The following is a 26,739-nucleotide window of genomic DNA, read 5'->3' as shown; positions in this document are numbered from 1 at the left end:
CATCACCATCATTTGCAAAATCCTGGCTGGTCTCTTGGCTATCTGTGAAGTGTTACAACTAAAATGGGTAGGAAGAAGAAAGTCTAGAAAGGGAAAGGCTGATTTCACCTGGATTCTTTAGAGAGCATCCCTTGCCTGGGGCAGAAGGTGGCTTTCAGAAACCTTCCTTGAGGGAACCTGACCTTTGTAGTTACAGCCTTAGGATTTCAAGCTTGGTTAGTGACCTCTGGCCCAGCCTAATCCAGACCCATTCCTGAACTTTTTCTGGTTCCTGGTAGTTTCCTCAGGGATTGTTTGGCTGAAGAAATTTCACACACTGTTGAAATTGTCCAGTTTCACTGAATGGTAGAAACAATAGGGGACTGCACAAACCAGCATCTTCACCTGGACACAGCATTTATTTAGCTGGTCTGGCCCTCAGTTGCCCATCTGTAAACTGGGGTAAAAATCAAAACTGAGACATTGCAGCATGATTTTCTCATTGAAAACCCAAGTCTAGAACAAATGGCTCAGCTTCCCCAAGTAGTAGTCCATATGAGGAGTAATAGTACGAATACTGGTCCATACTCTGTGCCACAGGACTGCTGTGAGGCTTAATGGCAATAATATCTGTAGTACCTTAAGGAGCAGATCCTTAAGCTGTACCTGAAATATCCCATCAAACTTATTGACAGGACTCATCATTCACTTGTTCTTACGAATACAGAAATTGCTGCAACCTTTTTTTTTTTTTTAATGTGGGGGACTTACTTGCATTGTGCACTATTTTTTTTCCTTTTTTTTTTTTTTTCTGAGCCTAATGCTCTACCATTTGAGCCACTGCTCTACTTCTAGCTTTTGGGGTGGTTAATTGTTGATAACAGCCTTATGGACTGTATGTATGCGCTGTTTTTGAACTGTGATCCTCAGATCTCAGCCTCTTGGTTGCTAGGATGATACATGTGAACCACTGGTCCCCAGCCTCCAGCCTCCCCCCCAAAAAAATTCTTCAAGGGACAAAGTGGTAGAATAAAATGTATTTATTCTTTTAAAAAAATTTTACTGTTGGGATAATGTATAGAGGGGTTACAGTTATATTCATCAGGTAATGGATACATTATTTCTCAAACCTTGATACCCCTTCTCGTTTTTTGTCCCCTTTCCCTCCCCCACCCCCCAATAAGATGTATTTATCTTGATAGCACTGAATTATATTATGGATTGCTTTCATATCCAGTAAGCTTCTCCTGAAACCTGAGTTATGGCAGCACCAGGCACAGAGGATGTGAAGATACATACTATATGCAAAAGTGACCCTCTTTCCAGGGAGCTAGATTTTCTGGTCCTGACTACTTCAACAGCAATTCCAGATTGTTCTCTACTGTCAGTTTATATGTGGGGGCTGCAGTTCTTGGCTTTAACTACTTTACAACTTCACTAAGTTTTCTCCTGGAGGTATACACATTACCAAAATACATCTCCAAATACCTTAGACCAAATAGGTCTCTAAACATCTTACTTAGCTTTTGCAATTCAGTGATTAAACACCCAATTCTTGGACCATCCCCGGATCCACCCCTTGTAAATAAGTCTCACCCTTCTTTCCTTCCTTCCTTCCTTCCTTCCTTCCTTCCTTCCTTCCTTCCTTCCTCCCTCCCTCCCTCCCTCCCTCCCTCCCTCCCTCCCTTCCTTCCTTCCTTCCTTCCTTCCTTCCTTCTTTGTCTCACTAAGTAGCTTAGCCTACTCTCCACACTGAGAAGTCCCAGTCTGAGTGCTTAGCTTAGCGGGGTTCTGTGATTATACAGGCGCATACCACCACACCCAACCTCTTCTCTTTTTCAAATTTAACATTTCCAAGGCTCAGCTCATTCACCAATTCCCAGGCCTCCCTTCATTTACATCACCCTGCTGTCTTGAACCCTCCCAGTGGATTTCCCCTCTCTCCCTTTTCACAGCTCTCTGCTCTCCTTTCTCTTTCCCGGGAGCCTGGTTTTGCTCAGCTCCCATTCTTCTTTCCACCTGACTGGGAGAGTAAGTGTGCGAGTATTGCTTACAGGAACAAGGGAGTGTTTACATTATCTAAACGTTGGTGCCTGAGCCCATTCAGTCCTACAACAATAGCTCTCCTCCCCCTTTAACCAAGTGTTAGCAGTGAAGGTCAGGCCCCTAGGGATTAGGCCCCATAGCCCAGATCCCAGTTCTGACTCCTTTGTCCTCTAACCTAACCACCGGCTCCCTTCCCAAGACCCACCCGAGCCTTGTTTTCTGGAACCTGAGTCTCAACACCCCGTCCTGTCAGTTTGACTTGCCCCCTGCACTGTCCGGGCTGGCTCTCTCATTACCCCACCACATCCTGGACGGTTTTTACCTTCATGGCTTTGCTCATACATACTCTTCTTTCAAAACTGCTGTTCAAACAAGCAGCCCCCTCACCCCACCCCCGCGCACCCCCTGCTTCTCATTTGGCATCCAGCCACACTTCCTTCAATCTTTTTAAGTTAACCGTCCTAACCAGTAGCAAGCTCTGCTCTCTGGAAATTAATTAAAAATCATGGAATGGGGACTTCCATTTTCTTTACATAGCTGAGAGTCTGCATTTCCAAGCCAGCTCTTGCCATGCAAAAGATAACGAGCTACTCTGGTAACACAACCCTGGCAGTAAGAGAGAATTCCTGCAAGCTGACCCAGCAAAGAGACCCGGCTTTATCACTGAGCTTCCAGCCACTTAGTGAGTCTGTAAACGGCAAAGGGGGTTTTATTTAGTTTTGTTTCTAAGATTTTGAACTGTGTACGTTACGAAAGTAGTCTGTGTGATTAGGGGTGTTTCTGATTATAAGAAAAACAAAATGAGTGAGTCCAATTTTCACTCTTTGGTCAGAATAAGACTGTGAACACCCACCTTCAGATGAGAAGAAAGTATTCTCAATTTACAGCGATGCTATAAAAAAAAAAAACAACAACAACAACAACAAAAAAAAACCACAGCTATTCCCATGGGAAAGGAACTTCTTTGGTCCCCAAGAATAATTACTGAAGGGAGAAGAAAAAACAAAGCAGAGACTTGCAAGAAATCTGCCCCCTCCTCGTTTTTTTGTACCTCTAGAGTACTTAACAGCTTTTGAGTATAATTCCATTTTCATGGCCTTTAAAGTCAATTACAACAAGACAAAAATAATTATCTCCAGCGGCCAGGCGCTGTACTTAAATCACCCAGAAAATAATGGTGAGGAAGCCAGTTTAACTGCTTGGGTTCAAATCCAGACCCAGCCACTTGATAGATAACTACAAGCAACAGCCTCTCTGGAATTCAGCTTGCCTTAATTAATGTTACATTGTTAATTAATGTTATATAATGATTTTATTTATTTTTTATATAGTGCTGGTAGTGGGACTTGAACTCAGGGGCAGCGCCCAGGCCCTGAGCCTCTTTGTACTCCAGTGTTCTACCTCTTGAACCTCAGTGCCACTTACTGCTTTTTCTGTCTCATGGACATTCCCTCCCAGGCTGGCAGTCCACAGAGTTCAGTCTCCTGAATAGCCGGGATGACAGGCATGAACAATCAGTGCCTGGCTTTAACCTTATATTTTTAATAGCTTAGTCATCCCTAGTTCACATTCTCTCCCTATCCATTTGATGAGGTAAATATTTTTATGTTCAGTGTTTATGGATTTTCACATTCACCTGCTTTGCTTCCTAGCCCAGATCGTTCTTACAGTGTTTCTTCTAGCAGATATTAAAAGAGTTGAAGCTTCAAAGGAGAAAATGATCCAAGTCTTCAACAAGCTGGCTAACATTTTGGGCAAATCTCTCCTCACATTTTCATTCTACGTTGACATTCTTTAGACTTCAAGGACAACAACAAAAAGAGTTTGACAGTTGATTCCCATCAGGCATGACGATGTCAGTAATTTATCTCCCTTTACAAATTTGGCTTTTGACAAAAATGTAATGGCAGGCATTGTGGTTGAGAACACCGAATTTTCTAGAATATTCCATTTCCTGCTTCTGGACCAAGGTTTGCTTCATGCTGAGAGAGGAACTGCATGCATTGATCATGACATGGGAAGATGCTGTTCTTCCACTGTTTATCATAAACTCTGAGAGTCTGTCAAACCAATTCTGAAACTGCTTACAACATGGTAGCAAATCAAAATACAGACTGCTGAGTTAAACTTGAATTTCAGATAAACAACAAATAATACATTGGTATGAGAATATGCTCCATATTTGTTCTGGCAAACTCTGGCCTTGGTCATCCACAGAGCCATGTCCTCATTTGTCAAAGCCTCCAGAAGCCTGCTTTGAGAGGGGAGGGGAATGTAGGGTTGGATGTGCTGTGACGGGGAAGCATGGCACACATTTGCTGATGTCTTCATAAGTCTGTTCCTAAGAATCCCATCAGACATATTCCTGTTTTTACAAGATGGAAGTCAAGCTCCTGAAGATTTAGTTTAGCCAACACCACAAAACTAAGAACAGAAAAATGAGAACTAAATCCATTCTAAATCCCAAAACCTTATTACTGCAGATCACAGGTTGGTAGCTGTTTGGTTACCTTTTGATTTTTAATAGTATGTTCTAGCTTTCTGTGTGCTAGCTTCTAGTGGGATGATGAGCCAGTGGGAACTTGAGTTCCTTCTTTCCTTCCTTCCTTCCAGTATGTATTTATGCATGCATGTATGTGTGTGTGTACATATGTATCTCAGATTGATAAGAGGACAAAATGAGTTTATATAAGTGCAATGCTGAACATGTGTTCAACACAGCACATGCCCAGGGTGTCTTTTTTTTTTTTTTTTTTTTTTTTTTTTTGCCAGTCCTGGGCTTAAGCTCAGGGCCTGAGCACTGTCCTTGGACTTTCTCAAGGCTAGAGCTCTACCACTTGAGCCTCAGCACCACTTCCAGCTTTTTTCTATGTATGTGGTACTGAGGAATCAAACCCGGGTCTTCGTGCATGCTAGGCAAGCACTCTACCACTAGGCCAAACTCCCGGCCCTATCCAGGTGTCTTTTTTGAAGAGGTCCTGAGCAGCCAGGGATTAATAGCAACCTCGTGTGTTCATACTGAACCAACTTCTACCAAAGGAACTTTTGTGTAAAGCTGAAAGGGAAGCCTTGACTTTCCAGAAGTAGTAGTGGGGGAAGTAACTTTAGCTAGCCAAGCAACAATGGCTTCGTAATTTTCTTCCACTTCTCTCTTTTGTGCTCTTTAAATACCTAGAACTTGGCTTAAGTTGTGACCAAGAAATGTTTAAATAGCATGGGGAGAAAATTCCACGTGTGGAACCATGTGTGGTTTTTTGAGTGGTTCTAGTTGTTGCTCTTCCCACATCACCTCCTCTCCCTATCATTTCTCCCAGAATTCTCCCTTTCCACTTCCTAGTGGCCTTGTGGCCCTCTTACCAGCTACCACCAGGCCTTGGTAAATCTCCAGGCGTGGCTGAGTGTCACAGATGGCCAATCTCTGTGAATTCAGGCATTGGCCAGTTACAGCTGCTATTGTTAAATTTTTGTCTGGACAGGTGGCAGGTGAAGAGAGTATGTCGTTTTAGCTGTTAAGAAATTAGTTCAGTCTACAAGCAATTGCTACACAGTTGACAATTATCAGTTGGCATTAGTCCCAGGCTTCCTGCTTTTGGCAATATCAATGGCAAACGAAAATGCCAATTTACTTCTTCCTCTCTGTACCCTGTGACAGGCTTGGTGTCCCAGAACAGTAATGGAAACTGGTCAGAGGGGTAGAGATCTTAGCAGGAAACGTTTGGCTTTTTGTTCCTTTCTTTAGTTGTGCCTGAAGGTTGGACACCAGGGATGCCCTTTGTGATTTAAAGATCCTGTGATGAGCTTCCTGTAGGAAGCAGTTTGGTCCCTGTTTATTCTGCTTAAAGTAATTGGAACTGTTTGGTATGGTAGCTCATTTTAAAACAGTTTTTTTTTTTCAATTTTTATTTGTTTTGTCAAATTATCTTTTTAGTTGTTATCCAAAGAGGTTTCAGTTCAACACATTAGTATGAATACAATGCATGTCAGTTGATGTCGTCCTTCCCTCATCCGTCCCCATCCTTTCCCATCTCTCCCCATCTCTCCCAACCCTACTCCTACTCTCAAGTTCCCTGGCTCAACTTTCACATATTATTCTTTAAACTAAACTTGATATGTTTGCTACTAGAAGGTGGCTACAGACCATAGGTTTGGTTTGGTTTGGTTTGGTTCAAGAAATACTGAGAGATACTTCTTGTTGCTGTTCACATTATTTAGGCAGCTAATCCAGTTTGGGTTAATCCAGTTTACTCTGAAAGGCAGATGGTCACCACCCAAAAAGCCTACGTATTCTGATGGAATTAATTATAGTGCACCAAAATTATGGCTTCGGAAGCCTCAAGTGAAGCTGGCCTGTCTGTCTTCTTGCTTCCTCTGTTCCTGCCTTCCTTGTCTTCTGCGCCCTATTGGTAGAGTCATGGACAAAAGAGGCAAAGTCTCTCAAGCACGGGTTGGCTACTTCCTGCAGTAGAGTTTCAATGTTGGTTTTCACATCTGTGAATTAGGCATGTCTATGTCTAATAGACATGGCCCCTGCCACCCAGTCACAGCCCAGGAGTGTGAGCTATTGTCCTATGCCCGCATCCTGTTTGCTGATTAAGTGACAGCAAGGTCTCCTTAGTCTCCTGAAACTGATCTTCACTGCCCATCTAAAAAGCTCATCACCCCCCTGCTTCCCTGACTACCTCTCCTATTTAAAATGATGGTTTCTTGTCTCTGTGTTGAAAGGGAGCTGTTTTTATTTCTGTTTATTCGATCATAATGGCTCTTAAAACATTTGATAACTAGAAATTGCTGGCACATACATTTCACCTTTCTGAGTCATTTGGTCTGGAGTGGAGTTGGAGAGCCAGAATTTCTAATAGGTTCTCATTTAATGCTGATACTGCTGGTGGTGGTCAGGGAGGATGGGGTGATAGCCTTGTAAACCCATGATAAGTTGACAGGATAAGACTCAAGTAAGGTGGAGGCATGACTTAAGTGGTAGAGCACCTGCTTACTGAGCATAAGGCCCTGAGTTCAAAGTTAAAGTTCTACTGGAGAGAGAGAGAGAGAGAGGGAGAGAGAGGGGGGGAATGAAGGGGATAGAAGATGAGGGAAGGGAAGGAAAGAAAGAAAGGAAGGAAGGAAGGAAGGAAGGTAGGAAGGAAGGAAGATAGAAAGATAGGAAGGAAGGAAAGAAAGAAAGAAGATAGGAAAGTATTGAACATTCCTAATCTACTAAACATCTGTTCTAACATCCTACTAAACTCCTAACCTACTAAATAGCCATTCACAGTGGAACATGGATTGTTGGCTCTGGCTGACTGACTATAGAGATATCTGTAACAGTGCAGTGTCACAAGTACAGATCCAACCACATATCACTAGCCCTGAAAAAGAAATACACAGTCCCCACCTGAAGGAACCCCTGGCTGTGGCTTGCAAAGGCTGGTGAGCCTTTGCTAGTGGTGCTGAGTGGCCAAATGAGCTAAGATCTGGTTTCAGTCCCCATAACTGGCAGGCACAGAGTTTTGATGGAAAACACTGGACCTTGCAGTTGCTGTTCAGTAACTCAAAAAACAGATTTTTTTTTTCTTTTAAGGAAGGGCAGGTTGAAGTTAATCTGGCATCTGACAAATAAAACACTGCTCTGAGCAAACAAGTAGGCTGTCTTAAATTGCTCACCACCCAGGTGTTAATAGACCTGAAGTATAATCAATGAAACTGGTGTTTGTACATAGTAATCCAGATACTTTTCTTAATTATATGTTTAGGCAAGTTGTCATCCTTAAATACTGGATTCCGTTCAAATGGATTAAAAGTTGTTATTAAATGGACTTTTCTGTTTAGGAACATGAATCCCCTATCCCTCTGTTATAGTTGAAAACAGGTTTCTAGCAAGCATAGATAAGGAAGTGGATGAGCATCAGAGCTAAGTTAGACAACTACCAGAAATCAAGTTTTTCATTTACTTGAAACAGATTTAATGGAATTCCCAGCTATGAGAATTTGCCCTGGTCCTTCCAGGCCCCTTTTCCACTCTAATTCCCCTCCCTGTCCTCCCCACTTCTTTCTTTTCCTTCTCCCTCTTTTTCCCCCCTTTTCTTTTCTTTCTTTCTTTTTCTTTATTTTTTTGCCAGTCGTGGGCTTGAGGTCAGGGCCTGAGCACTGTCCTTGGGCTTTCTCAAGGCTAGAGCTCTATCACTTGAGCCACAACACCACTTCTGGCTTTTTTTTCCCCTAGGTATGTGGTACCGAGGAATCGAATCTGGGTCTTTGTGCATGCTAGGCAAGCACTCTACCACTAGGCCAAACTCCCAGCCTTTTCCCCCTTTTCATTCCTTCTTTATTTTGGCAGAACTGGAAGTTGAACACAGGATTTCTCTCTTGCTGGACTAGTGCTCAAGTTCCATGCTTGAGTCACAAGCTCCATCCTTTTGCTTTTACTTTATTTTTCAGATAAGGTCTGGTACTAAGTTTCCCCAGGCTAATCTCAGACCATAATTCTACCTCTGCCTTCAGTGTAGCTGAGATTGTAGGCATGTGTACTGCACCTAGCACCCTTCAATTCATTCCTGATAATATTTAGGCTATTCAGTGATAAGCCTAAAGCTGTCTAAAGCAGGCACTTCACCATAGCTTTTTTTTTTTTCCCCAGTCTTGGGGCTTAAACTCAGGGCCTGAACACAGTCCTTGAGCTTTCTCAAGACTAGAGCTCTACCACTTGAGCCATAGCACCACTCCTAGCTTTCTCTGTGTATGTGATGCTAAGAAATCAAACCCTAGTCTTCGTGCATGCTAGGCAAACACTTTACCACTAGACCAAACTCCGGTCCCCACCATAGTTTTTTTACATCTACAGGTACATTTTTCTGAAATAAGGAGTTTTGAGTCTTACCTGTGTATAACTTTAAAAAAACAAACAAAAAAAACACATAAAAAACCCCAATACTCCTGTCCTGAATTAACTTTTGTTGTTGTTGTTGTTGTTGCTTTGTTGTTTTGTTGAACTCAGGACTTGGGCACTGTCCTTGGACACTTTATTTTTTTGCCAATCCTAGGCCTTGAACTCAGTGCTTGAGCACTGTCCTTGGGTTTTCTCAAGGCTAGAGCTCTACCTCTTGAGCCACAGCACCACTTCCGGCTTTTTTTCTGTGTATGTGGTACTGAGGAACTGAACCTGGGTCTTCGTGTATGCACTCTACTATGCCAGATTCTCGGCCCTCCTTGGATACTTTATGCCCAAGGCTAACACTCTGCCACTTGTGCCACAGCCCCACTTCTGGCTTTTTCTGAGTATATGATATGGAGGAATCGAACCCAGAGCTTTATGCAGAGCTAGATGAGCACTCTACCACTATACTATGTTCCCCACCCCTGAATTAACTTTTTAAAGTACTTTATTTGTTATAAATGTGCACTGTTTTTGTATCTTTGCTTTGGGCTTCAGTTAATAAACATCCTTGGCATTGATAAGATAGTAAAGATTGGGAATGAGCCTGGCCTTTTTTTTCCCCCCCTCCCATGTAGACTGTCTCAGAAACCTTCGACAGCCCAACACTAGATAGCAATGGTGGTGTTTTCTGCTAACAAGTGCAGTTTGCTAATTGCTGACGCTCCCTTCCACTCCAGCCTCTAAATAGCAGGTGGCTGATTGTTGTTGCTTTGAGCAAGCAGGTGCACACATTTGCTGGGGGTGGGTGGCTTTTTCCACACAAGTGCTCTAGCATATACAAAGGATAGCCTTCGTGTTGCCAACCATGTAGCTTTCCCCCAAATGGGTGGGGATGGCACATTCCTTTAGGGCTTTTGAGGTCAGTGAAGACAAACACAACCTATGGAAGATCACTTAAGAAGGCCCCAAGGAATCAGTGCCTGAAAATATAGTTGCAGTGGCTGAATCCTGGGTCAGAGTTACTTCTTTTCAGAATGCCTGAGGGCAGAGCTCAGCCTGGGAAATCAGGTAAAAATGCAGGCATGCTCTTAAGGTGACATCTGGATTGCTGCTGAGGTGATAGAGAAAAGCAGTTGCAGTTTTGGTTCACTGAGTAGTAGCCAGGGATGGAGATTTATGGGCATTCCCTCTGGCGAAGGCCTAGAGAAAGCAGTCTTTCCTGGCAGTCTGGTCAAGTGTATCTTTGCAATAACATATGCCTTGCCACTGGGGTCAGGAATGTCCAGACAGGAGGAGTATATTTATTGCTAGTGAAAGGCAGAGACATCTCCAATGGAGACCCATTCACCTCCCAGCTGCTTAGGAGCCCTCCCTCTGGGCTCTGAGGTTGATCTTGATTCATATAAACCATATTGCCTGTCCCGCCAGTTGGGGGAAGGGAAGGTGCTAAAAGCAGGCCTGGCTGCCTCTGCAAACTCCACAGATCCAGTGGTGCTCAGGCTCCCGGGGAAAATTCCCCAGGAAGAACAGATAATCAGTCAGCTACTGGCTGTCCATCGAAACGTGAAATTCTGTTTGGTCCTAAGCTCCAAGAATGATGGGAATTAGCCCTCTGGGATGAAGTGCCAGTGTTACAAACACTTGGTGGTCAGTAAGTTGTCAAGTTTTAACATGTATGTACAGTGAAAAGGAACGAAATAGAATGTGCACAGCCCAGAGGAATATTGCCAGAGCTTTAGTGCAGGCCGCCTTCCCTGCCATTGTCTTTCATGTGTCCCCTCCTCCATGCTAGTACAATGGCTTTTCTGTCCTTGGAGATATTCTGACTATAATACATATTCTGTACTGGGGTTTAATTCAGATACAGGATCTTAGTCTGTAGCACAGGCTAGAATTCCCTTTTAAAAGCTGGCCTCAAACCCCTGCCTGTGGCTCTCCAGAGCTGAGATTACAGGCAAGTGCCACCCCAGCCAACTGTGATGTGTTTATTTAGGGTCTTGCCTTTTGAGACTCATCCATGTCATATGTAGCTGTCATCTGTTCTTAATGCCTCGTATTCTATGTGAGTTCACTACACTTTTATTATTTCTCCTGCTGCGGGATACTTGTTTCTTTTTTTGTCTCATTGCAAAGAATGTTGTTAGAAATTTGATTCTTTAAAAAAAAAACAGGTGATAAATACGTGGATGATAGATGGATAGATAGCTTAAGAATATAAAAAAATGGAAAACCAACGTACAATGGCTCATTGAAGTAATCCCAGCTACTCAGGAAGCAGAAAAGATCAGGTCACCCCAGGCAAAACGTTAATAAGTTTCCATTTCAGCTAATAAACTAAGCCTCGTGGTATGTACCTGTCATCCTAGCTATGTAGCAGAATCCAGTTCTAGCCCCTACCCTTAGACAAAAATGTGAGACATTGTTTGAAAAATAAAGCAGAAAGGGCTGGAAGTGTGGCTCAAGAGGCAGAACGCCTGCATAGTAACTGCCAGGCACTGAATTCTTTCTTCAGTGCTGTAGTAAGAAAGAGAAAGAAGGGCTAGGGAGGTAGCTTAGTGATAGAGCCCTCACCTAGTTTAGTTTCCCATAATATGAGACTCTTGAGTTGAATCCTAAACACTGGGGGTGGTGGGGGAGGGAGAATCAGTAGGCTTTGAAGGCCAGAGCATCAAAAGAAATCAAGAAAAATAAATGTTAACCCTGTGAGGTGACAGTTGACCTTTAATATGAATAAATTGGGTCATAATATATTTTGATTTTCCGGAAGCCCAAACCAGTTTCCCAAGACTGTCAGCATGATTAAGCTGCACTATTCAGATTTCAAATGAATAGAGAGATTTATTCTTATATAAGTACAGAGCCAAGTGATTTTGATTTCCTGTAGTATTTAGAAAGCAAGATCTTTCCTCTTTAAGAAGAGCCACAACCCTAGTTTCGAAATGTAACATCAACCAGTTCCGATTGCAGTGGCCCCAAGCTAGGCAGAAAGTCTCATTATCTCTTCTTATAAAAGAAGAGTACATTTATGTGATGTCTGCTCAGTGGGTTCACTTTGCGAGGCTGTGGCATGATCAGGAAATGAGTTGACAAAACTAGAAAACAAACTTCCTATGTACTGGAGGAGAAGCATTTCAACAGTAGAACAGGAAAGAACAGCTTCTAAACCCACATAAGCAGTGTGTATGTATGGCCAGGTACATACATCTCCAAGGAAGCTTTTACATGTAAAGACACCCAAGTGATGGATTCAAATCTTATCAGCATTTTCTTTTGTAGCTGGGGGTGGGGCTGAAAGGCAAGAATGCTCCTCCTGAGTTGACAGGGTTCCAGTCTTGGCCCCTAGCTGGAATTCTGAGAATCAGAAGATAATCACGGATGGTTCACAGCATGGATTTGTGCTTCTGGCTGTTGGCTTCCATGGGTGCTGTTGGCTACTTGAGTGGCTGAGAATGGGAGGATTGTGGTTTGGGGGCAGCCAAGACAGAAAAGTTTACGATATTCCCCTTTCCAACACACAGCTTGGCTCTGTGGGACTTGCCTATCATCAAAAGCTATATGGGCGAATCATAGTTATAGGGCAGCCTTCGCAGAAAAGTCTACAAGACTCCATCTCAACAGAAAAGATGCTAGGTATATAGTTACATTTGCCTGTCTTTTCTGCTAGGATGAAAAGCTTACAATAGATAAATAGCAAAAAAAATATACACCTAGGCAGGAAGCAAGCAAGCCCCTATCTCAAAACTAATCAGCTCAAAGACATGACTCAGTAATAGAATGCCTGCCTGGCAAATGTAAGGCCCTGATGGCAAACTCCAGTTGCCACAGAGGAATTTCAGAAATGGAGCAAGTGTGTTTATCTCTCTAAACCTCACACTTTCTAGAAAAGCATTGCTAATACTGATGTGTTACACACGGAAGACGTGTGGTGAGCCTGCCATGAGGGAAATAAGGCCCATAAATGTGCCACAAGCTGCCTAGTATTGGAACATTTTCCAAAAATACAGTAGCCAGTGGTTGATAATAGGATGAGGTGGGAAATAGTGAGAGGAAGAGTTGGCACTAAGCTGTGGGCGGGTATCAGTGTGAGCAGAACAATGAACAGTTTTCATGTACCCAGCTGAGGCATTCACAGACCTCTCTATAGTCCAGATCCTTAAATACTTGAAGCAGACAGGCGCTGATGGTCCATGTCTGTAATCCTAGCTACTCAGGAGGCTAAGATCTGGTAATCTCCAATGAACCACAAGAAAAACAGAAGTGGTGCTGTGGCTCAAAGTAGCCAAGCACTAGCCTTGAGCAAAAAGAGCTCAAAGACAGTGCCCAGCCAAGAGTTCAAGTCCCATGACATACATACCTACATACATAAAACTTGGGGCAATGAAAGGGTGTTTTGTATAATACTTGCAGGACGGGCCATGAATGGCTCTTTTCTTAAGTCAGTCATGGGACTTGAACTCAGGCCCGGGTGCTGTCCCTGAGGTGTTTCATTCAAGACCTAGCATTCTACCAGTTTGAGCCACAACACCACTTCCAGTTTTCTGGTGGTTAATTGAAGAGAAGAGTCTCATCAATTTTCCTTCTAGGCTGGCTTTGAACCAGGGTCCTCAGATCTCAGCCTCCTGAATTGCTAAGATTACATGCATGAGCCTTTTTAAACTTTCACAAAGGTCACACCTTTTTCTTGACAATTGGAGTTTTACTATTTCGTAATCAGAATGGCTCAGCCTTCTGTAAGGTACATTTTAATTTACATGGTGGTATTTGAGGTATCCTTTCAGTTTACTAGCAATACCTGTTCCAGTGTTGTTCTATTGCAGGGAATTCCACAGAATGGTATTGTGAGTATTCCGATCTGGTGAATATTTCACAGCCACTAAAGATAATGAGGAGGATACTATAGGAATGTGGAGAGGTACATAGTGAAATTGTGAAGAAGGCTGTGTAAAAAATACAGTAAAAAAAAAAAGGCACAATTCTAATCATTAGCTCATAAAGTAGGTCCACGCAGAAAACACGATAAACTGTAAAGGATTGTCCTTAGACTTGGTTGTTCCATGACTACAGTATGTCGCTGAGTCCATGTCACTGTGAGTACTTTTCAGGTGTCATTCCCTTGGTGACACTGCCTGACATCACCATCTTGTGTTTCTTTTAGTGATGAAAATGCCAGGAAAGATTTGAAGACACTGCCAGCCTTTCCTACCAAAACCCTTCAGGAGCACCCCTCACTTGCTTACTGGTAAGCCAAGAGGAATGCCTGGCCTGGCCTGGCATCATGGCCTCCGTCAACTCCACTCATCTCCTCTATGTGCTTGTCAGGAAATCAAAAGTGATATAGAAGAGAACAAGAGCAAGTATCCATCTTAGGTATCACAGCCGCTTGATTCTTGCACCGAGAGGATTTCATCAAAGTCCACTGAATGGACATGATGATAGAAAGCTAGGCAAGAGTATGAAGACCCAAGTTCAACCCCTAGTATACAGTACATGTGTGTGCGCACGCGTGCACACACACACACCATACACTTATTAATGGTCACATAGAGAGAAATATTTAGTCTTCTAAAGCTGCACCTTGATTGGCCCTGGTGACTTGTTTGATGGTAAAAGCTACTGGACCTCCCACAGACAATAATGAAGAGTTTTCTCTTAAAGCAATGTGGTGATAAAAGGCGTATCCCAGGTTGTACCCAGACTTTAGCCAGTTTTCATTGTTCTCAATTTCTCTGAATAATTTAAAGAGCAAGCCATTAATTCCTAGTAGTTGCTGATCTTCCTTCTTTTTTTTTTCTTTTTGCTAGTCTTGGTGCTTGAACTCAGGGCCTGACCACTGTCCTTGGGTTTTCTCAAGGCTAGAGCTCTACCACTTGAGCCACAGCACCACTTCTGGATTTTTTTTCTATGTATGTGGCACTGAGGAATCAAACCCAGGTCTTCATGCATGCTAGGCAAGCACTCTACCACTAGGCCAGACTCCCAGCCCCTGATCTTCCTTCTTTTAACTAAAGGCTGGAGGGTTAGCCTTAGGTTCAAAATTACCTCAATGGTAATTCCAGTTCATAAATTCATAAGTTTAATACTTTTTTATTTCAATTTTATTCAGTTCTATAAAAATTAGTTTTCCTTTTGAGATGTTGTCATTTCCTTCTGTAGGAAATGACAGTTTTGAAAGGAAGAATCTATATATTTTTAAAAAACTACACTAGAAATGAAAGATCTTACTGAAATTGATCATGTGGCAGGGCATGGGAATCTCTGTGGTTGGGAAACATCCGTGTTGCTGAGGGCTTGCCCTCTGAAGCTTCCAGGCAGGGCCGAGAAGCTGGAAATAGAATATGCTTTCAGAAAACCATGTGTTCCCCATGTGAAAATCATGTCATCTTGCCAAAGAAAAAAAATCATGTATCACTTGTGCTAAAGTCATGTGTGATCTTACATCTAACATCTCTGCTTTGCAGTGAGGACAGAGTGATAGAGCATTATTTGAAAATTAAAGGTCTGACTAGGGGTCAAGCTGTGGTGCAGTAAGTATCTTCCGTTCTTCTTGCTTTGATAGAAATGTAATGTTTCTGTTTTTAAAAAAAGTCATTTGGAATTCTTTTTTTTTTTTGTAAACATAGATAGGTTAGAAATGTCTTAACATGAAATAGAAAATGTACTGGGTTACCATGTATTTTGGGGTCCCTAATTCAGATGCCTGCCAGCTACTGAAAAGGAGAAAAGTAGACCAGATGTTGGGGAGGATGGGGAATGGTGAGGGCTGCCTACGCTGAAGCAGGAAGACTTAGCTTCAGAGTTCCCCAGGCATCATGGTGCTTCACCCTCTGATCGTTTCACAGACAAGCTGGGCAGTCCTTTGTAAGTCTACTTTGGGCAGGGTGCACAGTCTATTGGTGTTAGAAAAATATGGTTCATTTTTCCTCATGCGCATATTTCTTGGGCCTAATTTCATTTTTATCATAAAACCTTTGAGCCTTAAGGTAGAAATCACAAGTTAGTGGAGTTAAAGTTGAATCTTGACATTTTCACTCTCTACCCCTTCTCTGAGCTGGAGGTAGACAGCCAGGTGGTGGAGACTCATATCTGTAATTCTAGCTGCTCAGCTAGATCTAGAGGAGTATGGTCAAAACCAGCCCAGACAGAAAAGTCTATAGTATGCCATCTCCTGTTAATAGCAAGATGCCAGACTGGAGGAATGGCTCAAGCAATAGATTACCAGCTAAGCAAGTGGACCAAGCAAGAGTATGACCCTGAGTTTAAACTTCAGTCCAAGAAAGAAAGGAATAAAGGAAGGGAGGGAGGGAGGGAGGGAAGAAGGTGGTGGACTTAAGTTAAATAGGAGCCTCAGTTTTTTTGAGGGTAGAGTCCATTACGGAGTGTCAAAGGTAAGTTAAAACTAGCCAGTGATGCCATCATTACTGTGTCTCTTTGCAGGGGATTATTCTTTTTAAGTCAGATTTGCAACCATAAAATTTCATTATTTTAAGGTATATATTTCTAAGGATTACATATTGTCAATCACTGTCAATACATGGAAAAACTTTATTCATTTTTACTTCTTATGAATATGACCCAATAATTGATTCTTATTACTGGTATCATTATATGCTTACTTTAAAAAATTGCAATTTCAGTTTATAAGACAGTATATTCTGAAGTCATGAAGACTTTCATTGTGTAGAAAACAACATTTTCTACACAGCTTTTTGAAGCTGAGGTTTTATTAGAAACTAACAAACATTTAGATGAGGTGTAAACTCTATTTCTATCTAGAATGGTTTATTCTATTTAGACTTAGGTCAAAGACATTAATCTTGATTAAAATGTGGAAAGTCAAAATAAAATGTATTCACTTCCATCACTATTCCCAAAACATTTCCTTTGACTATTATAATGAGATTATGATGTGTACATGTGTACATTTTCTTTAGGTATATGAAAATAGTCGAAGCACTACCAACTTATGGAGTCCATTATTATGCAGTAAAGGTAAATAGACTTTATATTATAAAGCTTTCATAATGCTTGTTATTTTTATGAAAATGACTAAGTAATACTAATTTTCTAAAATCAGATATATCAGTATGCATGCATGTACAAATTCTATCTTAGAAATTGCGGAGTTTCCTATAAGATTGACATTCTTAATTAATTTATTGTGTGTGTATGTGCTGGCTCTGGGACATGAATTCAAGGCTGAGTGCTGGCCTATTGCTGTTTTGCCCGAAGTCCTCTACTACTTGAGCCACAGTTCCACTCTGGCTTTTTAGTGGTTAATTTTTCTAATTAACCTTTGTTTAAAAAAAAAAAAATGTAATGGAATTTCCCTGCCTGGACTGTTTTCAAGTAAGAATCTCCAATCTCAGTCTCCTGAATAGCTAGGATTATAGGCATGAGTTACTAGTGCCTGGCACTTTTTTTTTTCCTAATGGATACAACATTAAAATTAATTTCTTTAAAATTTTATAATTCTAAAAACATGATCTTCAGGAAACGGCATTGTTCATCTTTTTGTTTGGAAAAGGCATTGTTCGTCTTGTTTTTTTCCCTTTGTTATTTTTAACAAATTATAGATCATGTTATTCTTTGCAAATACTTGCCACCTATTAGATGCTTTCCTAAGGCTTCTCTTAGCAGTAAGGTACTGAGATCATTCTTTCTTATTTAATTCCTCTTTGGTGCTAGGGGTTGAACCTAGGTGTTCTTACATGCTAAGTATATGTTCCCCACAAACCATTGTTCATGCCTCCATTGTTACTACGTTTTCATCTGACCGTTTTTCTGTATGAGAATTATACCATATGTGTGATATTTTGCATAGTATTTTCAGAGTTTATCAGCAAAAGGAGGTTAACTAAGAAATATTTTGATGGTAAGGAATTATATTTAAGTCAGGAGTCTTGTCTAAAAGATTAGTCATTTATTGATTCATTCTTGAGTAAATGTGTGGGTGAGAGAAAGAAAGAGAGAGGGAAAGACAGAGACAGAGAGAGATTACTAGGGCCTTTCAAGGCTGTTTTACTTACTAAAGCTGGTACAGTACCACTTGAGCCAGACCTTCTTCCTAGCTTTTTGCTTATAAATCAGAGATTTGGACTTGTCTACCCAGGTTGGCTCTAAATCTTGATCCTTAGATCTCAGCCTACTGAATAACTAGGATTATTGGTATGAACCTTTAGCTCTTGGCTTGAGTGACTTTTTTTTTTTTTTTGATGAGACATCTCAAACTTTACTACAGAGATAACAAAATAACAAAAGCCACTTTTTACTGGCATAAAAGTAGGCCTGAAGACAGATGGAAGATACTGGAAGACCCAGAAATGAACCCTTATACTTACATAATCTGATATTTGACAAGAAAGCAAAAACATATGTTTGAAAAAAGACAGCTTCTGGTTATCATTTATCTTTTTATCTTTGTCCTTTTTTCTCTCTCATTAACTTCTTGCTTTCTTCCCTTCTTCTTTTTCCATATATTTTTTATCATAATTAAGAGAAGGGTTACATTATATTCACTAGATAGAAGGTGCATTACTTCACAAATATTGATACCCTTTCTCATGACATGGTCCCATTTTCCTTCCTCCCCTCCCCCCGCTCATCTGGATTTCCCCCCTTTCCGATCCAATTTCAAATAACCAATTAAGCATATATAAAATATATCAGATAACAAGGTGAAATATTGTAACACTATGAGATAACCAAGGGACTTTTTGAGTGACTTTTTTTTTTTTTTTTGCCAGTCCTGGGCTTGAGCTCAGGGCCTGACCACTGGCCTTGGACTTTCTCAAGGCTAGAGCTCTACCACTTGAGCCTCAGCACCACTTCCGGCTTTTTTCTATATGTGGTACCGAGGAATTGAACCCGGGTCTTCATGCATGCTAGGCAAGCACTTTAACCACTAGGCCAAACTCCTGGCCCTTGAGTGACTTTTTTATGTTACAACAATGTTATCATTTTTTACAATTGAAGATGCTGGGAAATTAGATCATAAATATTTGCATAGTGAAGATGCCCTGTACTAAAACTATGTATAATTTAATTTCTACTGATTTTCAATTTGTATGAATGTGTATTTTGGAGCCTGCATTTTCCTTTCATTTTGTCCTTCCCTCTGACAACTACTAGAACATAGATTTATGAAGAAAAATGTGCTGTTCCCGTCCTCATCTCTATCACAAAATGATCACTCACCAATTCTGATGTTGAGTTATACACTTATCCAAAAGGGTTTGGGGATGTTGTTATGTCCATTGTTAATTGTGTTGTAAAAGTCAGGGCTTGGAACCAGTTTTCTGGTTGTTGTAATTCTTTGGGAACTTCTCCAAACTTTATGGCTGGTTACTAATTGAGAGAACAAGAGGGTTTTTTGTTATCCATTAATGGATAACAAAATAATGGATAACTGGCTCCATAAGGGGTACATTCCCAGGTGAATTACTTAGATCTTGCCTCTATCCAACTGTTTAATCCAAACAGTAATATTTTATCCTTTTTGATGAGATAAAAAGTATTGGTCTCTTTACACACACACACACACACACACACACATATTTGAAGAAAGATAATAACATTTGAACGACAAGTCTTTTAAGTAGTGTTTGGTTTGTCAAGACAACTTGGCTTGGACCTGTTAATACTTGTGAAGAGAGGAGACTGGTGACTACTACTGGCCCTCTAGAAGGCTTAACAGTTAGGTCTTTGTTCTTTCTCACTATTTTCCTTCTTCTAGGACAAACAAGGACTTCCCTGGTGGCTTGGGATCAGCTATAAAGGAATCGGCCAGTATGATGTACAGGATAAAGTGAAGCCTCGGAAAGTAAGTGTGACTCATTTTATAAACTCAGGAGGACCTTGAACTGATGGAGAGCTGGCTGTGCCTTTGTCAAGAAGACCTTGAGGAGCCTTGGGCAAATCACTAGTGTGCTTAGGGAAGCCATAGGTCTAGAAAGACTCAAATGAACGCTGAAGTGTTTTCTACAACTCATTTGTACACTGTCTACCTGATTCTCTTCATTTATTCCAGAGTAATGCACTGAGGCTTCGTTACCAGGATATAGACTGCACCTATGCATATGTTTCTGTTTTGTTTGCATGAGCAGAAAGTTGCCATGTGTTTTATAAATTTTATATTTGTATATGTACATACATGAGTACATACATGCATATTTAAACATGTATTTGAAGGGTTGGGTAGCTGAATGAATATATTTTGAATCCAGAATTTGGATTCAGTTACTTCTGGATACTATGGTCATAGTCATCTTTGTGCTATAACAGCTTCTACTGTGTACTTATCTTTTGTGTGTGTGTGTGTGTGTGTGTGTGTGTGTGTGTGTGTGTGTGTGTGCGCTGAGGTTTGAACTCAAGGCCTTGTGTTTTGACTGGTGTTCTACCCCTTGAGCCACTCCTGCAGAGCGCTTTGCTGGTTAATTCAAAGATAGAGTCTAGCAAACTTTTCTGCCTGAGCTGGCCCTTGACATCAGTCTGCCTCCTGAGCAGGTCAGATTATTGGTACAGGCCATACCAGTGCCAGCCTCTATTTTTCCCTTATTGCCATTTCACAGTTTTCTGAAATAAGCATGTTTACTTTTTGTAAAGAAAGCTTAAAAAAAAACCCACACTGTATATGAAGATGAAAGGTCACAGTCTTTGAGATTTGGATTTTCCGGGATGTTGCCACTTATTTGATTATGAAGCTGCCTCTCTTGGCTGAAAGCATGTGTCCAGTAGACTTTTTGCCTATGTAAAAATTGATGAGTCTATGTATAGATCCTCATCCAGCTGCTTCCAACCCTTTGAGCATCCTTACAGGGACAGAAAAGATTTGCTCATGCTATCTGATTGATTGTGCCACCATCACAAGCAGATGCAAGAGTAAAGCAATGCCTCTATCAGCAGATCCTGTTCAATCAACCTGCATCATTTCCACCTAACATCACAGCCTTAAATCAGTCCTCTCCTGCCCATCTGTCTCATGTTCTACTCTTCATAAAGCAGCCCCGAATCATTCCACAGCACTCTGCAACTTCTCAGGGTCCATGCTCACGGTCTTCCTTGAGTCATGAAAATATACCTCCTCTCCTTGTCACCATCTGAGAGTTGTGACAGGTAAGAGTAGCCTTGAGCTGCCCACAACCTCCTCCCAAGCTCTTGGACCGGACTAGTTGGACATTGAGGCTTCTTACTAGAAATTATTAATTATATAAGAGACATCAAGAGAGCATATATGTTCCTATTTGAGCAGGTGTAGGCATTATACTTCAGTGCGTAATCTAGCTCACACCTATAGTGCTAGCTACTCAGGATTGTGTTTATCAGATATATTAGTAGTACAAGGGATTGAACTTGGGCTTGTACTTATGGAACAAGTGCTCTACCCCTTGAACCTAATCCAGTGCAGATTGTGGTTTGAAGCCAGACAGGACAAGAAAGTCAGTGAGACACATCTCTGATGTGTTAATCAGCAAAAAGCCATATGTGGGATGTGGCTCAAATAGTAGAACATCAGCTTAAAAGAGAGCTCTCTGGCCATGAGTTTAAGCCTAGGACTAACACAAAGTAATAACAATTAATTAAAAGAACACACATAATTTAAATCAACTTGTAATTTCTCAACTAACATACTTTAAAAGATTGAGATTCCCTCAGAATGGAAATGCCTCAAAGAAAAAAACAAAACAAAACAAGCCCGGCGAGGTGGCTCATGCCTATAATCCTAGCTCAGAAGGCTGAGATCTGAGGAGCACAGTTCAAAGCCAGCCCGAGCACTAATGTCTGTGAGACTCTTATCTCCAATTAACCACTAGAGAACTGGAAGTGTTGCTGTGGCTCAAGGGGTAGGGTAGTAGCCTTGAGCTGAAGAGCTCAGGGACAGTGCCCACGCCCAGAGTTCAAGCCCCACAACTGACAAAAACAGAAACAAAAGCAAAACAAACAAACAAAAACAAGTAGATTTTTTTCCCCTAAAGAATGTTGAGTCAGAATCTACACAGTAAATATTAACTTAATTTCCTCTTTTGCGCACTTATGACTCACAGCTTCTCTGCATTCACAGCTTCATAAAAATTAGTAAATATTGCCTGACACTGATGATAATCAGGTTGGCTTATTCATTCTGAAGTCAGAAGCCACTTCCCTTTTTTTTTTTTATTTGCACTGTTTCCCTATGTCATTTCAAGACATGCCACACACTTCTAAAGGAAACAGAAAAACACTTCCTATGTTTTTATGCTCTTTTTTTTATTGCAATCTCTTTTCAATTATTGCAGAATGTGTTTACCCTCTACCATCTTTTGCTTTCTGCTTTCTTCTTCTGTTAAAATCTGACAAAGAATTTTGCTTCCATATACTTAGTTTTTCTTATGCCCTAGTAATTTGAGTTCATTGAAAAGGGTGCGGAGTGTTCTATAAGTCCCTCTCCTCATCCAGCTTAAACCAATAAATGAATGCATAAGTTAAACATTTCCGAATGCTGACACTCATTGAATAAAGGTTGTAAAGGAAGCCCTGAAACACTCATTCTCTTGAGCCACATGACTATACTATTATAACGTGGTTTAACAGCAAGCTAGGACAAAGATATACCAAAAGAAAGACTGAGCCCAAACGGATGTTTTAAAAAGAGGTTGTTTCAGGACACGCCAGCAGAGGCCTGCCAGACTTTCTAGATAAGTGTCTGTTAATTATTGCCTGTGAGTGCTGTCCACCGTGTTTTACCTCCTAGAGAACCCAGTAGGTCCTCTTCATGGAATTTAGCTTTAAAGCTTTTTTTTTTTCTGCCACTCCAGGAGGCCAATGGTTTGTTTTCCTCCCATGTAGTACAATAAATAATGTAGGGCAAGAGTTTAGGGGACATCCCAGACCTTCCTTGTTCAGGATGTCTGCCTGCTGTGTGACCTTGAGCATGTCCTTTAGTCTTTCTTGCAAACTGGTTTTCTCATTGGTGTATGGTGGTACTGCCTGCCACAAAGGGTGGCTGGAAGAACTAAATGGAGTTCTACTTTAGTACTATCCTGATCCAGTCACCAGTGAATGACTTATAGTCAGTCATTATTTGGTAATGAAAGAAGCAGAGGATCAGAATATATGAGAAATATTCTTAGGTCACTGGCTAGAACAGGGACCCATAATGGCTACAGATTCATGGTCCTGGTGGAGTAGGAAGTTATTGTAAGGGATTTCTAAGACCTTCTGTTCCCAATTAACTATAATTCCCAAAGGTGAGAAACATATGAAGAGAAATATTTAAATTCCTCATAATTCATCACAAAATTTAGAGCATTAAAGTGTCAGCTCATCAACAGTTTTATTGTTCAATTCTTCCTTTCTCTATAAAGTATTTTGCAAACACTTATAGATGGTGCAACTATACCAGAACTTGACTAAATCCTAAGTGGTAGGGCATTTAAAAATTTTTAATTTCACATCAATTTCACCAATTCACCGATTTCACACCAGGAATCTTGATCAGAAGCTACTTCTAATACTGCCCTAATTATAGAGGATATTAGTTGTGGGAAAGATGAAAACATGTCCTGTCTAATCACACTTTCTACATGAAGATAAAATGAAGCATGGTATGGAAGAGAAATATTACTTTAGAGAAAAGATTACTTTAAGAAAAATAGTGGGGGAAATCCCTTAAGGATCTACTACATTTTTATTGTATCATGTGTTTCTAGAACAAATGTCTGTTCTTCAGAAAGGAGTGGCTGAATGGAGTATAACTATTGGTTGTGACTAATTTCTATCCCTCTGGCAAGAATTTCACCTGGGAAAACCAGAGCCAGTCAGCTGGCAGAGATGGGAGAATAAAATGGCATGCTAGTCATGGTGTCATCACTAGACCATCCCAGGAGGAAATTGCCTTTCAAGATTGGCATCTTTTTGTATTATGCATTGCCAAGAAAGTCTGATGATGAACTTCCTCATTGAAGGTGGGAAAAAGTTCTAGGCCGTCATTAACTGATTAAAAAAGAAAATGTTGGGATTCTCTAGTGCCTACAGCCAGGTGAGTTAGGGATAAGCACAAAGACTTTCCTCTTCCCTTGTCATAAAACTACACAGGGCTTGTTTTATTTCAAGACAGTAGAGTGGTTTTGTCCTTCCTTCCTTCCTTCCTTCCTTCCTTCCTTCCTTCTTTCCTTCCTTCCTTTCTTTTCCTCTTTCTTTCTTTCTTTTGCCAGTCCTGGGCTTGAGCTCAGGGCCTGAGCACTACCACTTGAGCCTCAGCACCACTTCTGGCTTTTTTCTATGTATGTGGTACCCAGGAATCGAACCCGGGTCTTCATGCATGCTAGTCATATTGACTATTTCAGCCTCTCGTTCCTCTTTCCACCACCAATTTCATACCAGGAATCTTGATCAGAAGCTACTTCTAATACTGCCTTAACTATAGAGGATATTAGTTGTGGGAAAGATGAAAACATGTCCTGTCTAATCACACTTTCTACATAAAGACAAAATGAAGCATGGTATGGAAGAGAAAGCTGGGATTACAAGATGTCATCCTGAGACCTGTCCATCCTGTTCATAAAGGGTATAATTAAGCTCCAGCCACACCAATAATCAATCTGATTGTTACTAAAACCTGCAGAGCCTGTGGAAGCAGAACTCCAACTCTAGAGCATGGATTTGAAATGAGAACCAGTTCTACATTCTCACTGGCCAGTGGCTGACCCTGGAGGACACTTATTATTTCTAGGCCTTTATTTTCTCGTACATCCCATTTAGATCATTCTGTCTACTCTCTGTCTCTCAGACGCAGTGAAGTAGGGAATGTTTTCACTGAGTTCAAATGTTTTGCCTCCCCTCTGATTTATAAGTATAGTGAATTGGGTGGTGTTTTCTCCTTCACAAGAAGTTTAGGAATTGTAGTATTGTAAGTTAAAAGTCTAAGTTGAGGAACTTCCCTGAATTTGACTGGATATTGCTGGAGAAGATAGAAAGAGAATGTTCTCATTCATAAGGCTACCATGACTCACTGCAAAGGAGGCTGGGAAGTATTGGCCCTAGTTGGAAGGCCAAGGCTGTAGACAACTTAAGGTATCATGATGCCAAGTGGAAGTATCAAAATAGACCTGTATTTATTCCTTTTGAAGTGTTTCAGGGTAGGATTAGGAACATGTAAGCAAAGAGATGAAAACATAATTTAAAATTCTGACTTGCTTCTGATGGAAACAGACAAGATGACAAGGAAAACTAGTGGGGTGGGGGGAGGGCACTTGCATGTGTAGGGAAAGCTTCCCTGAGAAAGGCTACATTTAAACCGAGAACCGGAAGGTGAGCTGCTTATCAAGTAAGTGGCTGGTTCTAGTCAAAGCCCAGGGTGTGTTGCCGGGAAGAAGGTAAGTTCATTTTAAAACTGAGAAGAGCCTGCTATATAACCACAGCTTCCAAAGTGAGAACATTTCTCTCCCACAGTAATGACAGATGCTCTTAGCGCAGGAGGAAATGGCACACAGGCAGAACCATCAGATGTCATTCATCATCCGGTTACTTGATGTATCAAGGCATTGAACAAAGACCAGATGGTTGACACATGAAGAAAAATGAAAGGTAGCTCTTAAATAGAACTGACCAGTCTGAATGCAGAGCAAAGCAATTAGCAACTACAACAAATCATTCTATGAAGAGCCATACACAATAATGATTTCTTCACTGTATACTTGTGACCAGTGATTAATAGGCCTGGAATTTTTTTTCTTTTTTCTGTTTTTTTTGTTGAAGGGGTGGGATAAGGGAGAAGAGGTAGCAGAGTTTGATTTATCTAGCTTTAAAAGTTGTTTTGTTTTTTGTTTTTTTGCCAGTCCTGGGCTTGGGCTCAGGGCCTGAGCACTGTCCTTGGACTTTCTCAAGGCTTAGCACTCTACCACTTGAGCCTCAGCACCACTTCCAGCTTTTTTCTATGGATGTGGTACCGAGGAATTGAACCCGGGTCTTCGTGCATGCTAGGCAAGCACTCTACCACTAGGCCAAACTCCCGGCCCCTAGCTTTAAAAGTTTATCTGGCTTTAATAAGTTTCTAAAAAGTGAGGCACTGGTGGCTTATGCCCTAGCTACTCAGGAGGCTAAGATCTGACATTTACAGTTCAAAGCCATCCTAGGCACAAAAGTCTTTGAGACTCTTATCTCCAATTAGCCACCAAAAACCCGGAAGTGGCACTGTGGCTCAAAGTGGTAAAACACTACTAGTCTGGAACTGAAGAGCTCAGGGAGAGTGCCCAGGCCCAGAGTTCAAGTGCTCCAACCAACCAAAAAAAAAAAAAGTTTCTAATAACACAGCAACATAGCATATTATACTAGACTTTCTCTTTGTTTGTTTGTTTGTTTGTTTTCCAAGAAAAACATTTATTAGTCTGTTGCTTTTGCAAGGTCCCTCGACTAGTTTTTGTTTGTTTGTTTTTTAATTTCTTTTTAAGGAAAAGCAAAACAAAACCATAGTCTTTGACAACAAGGACCTGGAATTTCATCTGGAAATATATATGTATAAATATATATGTCTAAATATATTTAGATATAGAGATTTTCAACATAAAGCCCCCAAACCATGCAGGCAGCTATGTGCAGCAGGCCGGCCCTGGCTGTCTCAAAGGCACACAGTCTGCTGTCGCATGCAAGTTTTAACAGGAAGTCATTAGCTCAGTTCTGGGAGGATAGACATTTGGCCACAGATGAAACCTTGGGTGAGATGACACCTTTACATGTCAGCTTTTATAATGCACATTTTCCAACACCCAGAACTGTATCTTCTAAAGCTGTAAACACCCAATGTATTTTATTCCTTACATTTCAGATGTGCTCTTTTACATCTATCAGGTAATGAAATCACATTTGAAGAC

The 26,739-nt window shown here is 41.1% G+C and overlaps 1 protein-coding gene across 1 annotated transcript in view; it reads left to right on the top strand.

The window, feature by feature from the left end:
- The window catches only part of Frmd4b (FERM domain containing 4B), a 132,308-nt gene that overhangs the window by 75,730 nt on the left and 29,839 nt on the right, over positions 1–26,739 (top strand). The window contains exons 8-11 of the mRNA XM_090323916.1: positions 14,052–14,135; positions 15,355–15,420; positions 16,828–16,885; positions 19,629–19,715. Coding sequence (XP_090180042.1) covers positions 14,052–14,135; positions 15,355–15,420; positions 16,828–16,885; positions 19,629–19,715 — 295 coding nt within the window. The remainder of the gene's footprint in view (positions 1–14,051; positions 14,136–15,354; positions 15,421–16,827; positions 16,886–19,628; positions 19,716–26,739) is intronic.

This window comes from Megascapheus bottae, chromosome 2 (assembly GCF_031878675.1).
Source record: "Megascapheus bottae isolate mThoBot1 chromosome 2, mThoBot2.hap1, whole genome shotgun sequence".
NCBI lineage: Eukaryota > Metazoa > Chordata > Mammalia > Rodentia > Geomyidae > Megascapheus > Megascapheus bottae.
The sequence above is the reverse complement of the archived record's forward strand: the minus strand, read 5'-3'. Positions and strand labels throughout refer to the sequence as shown.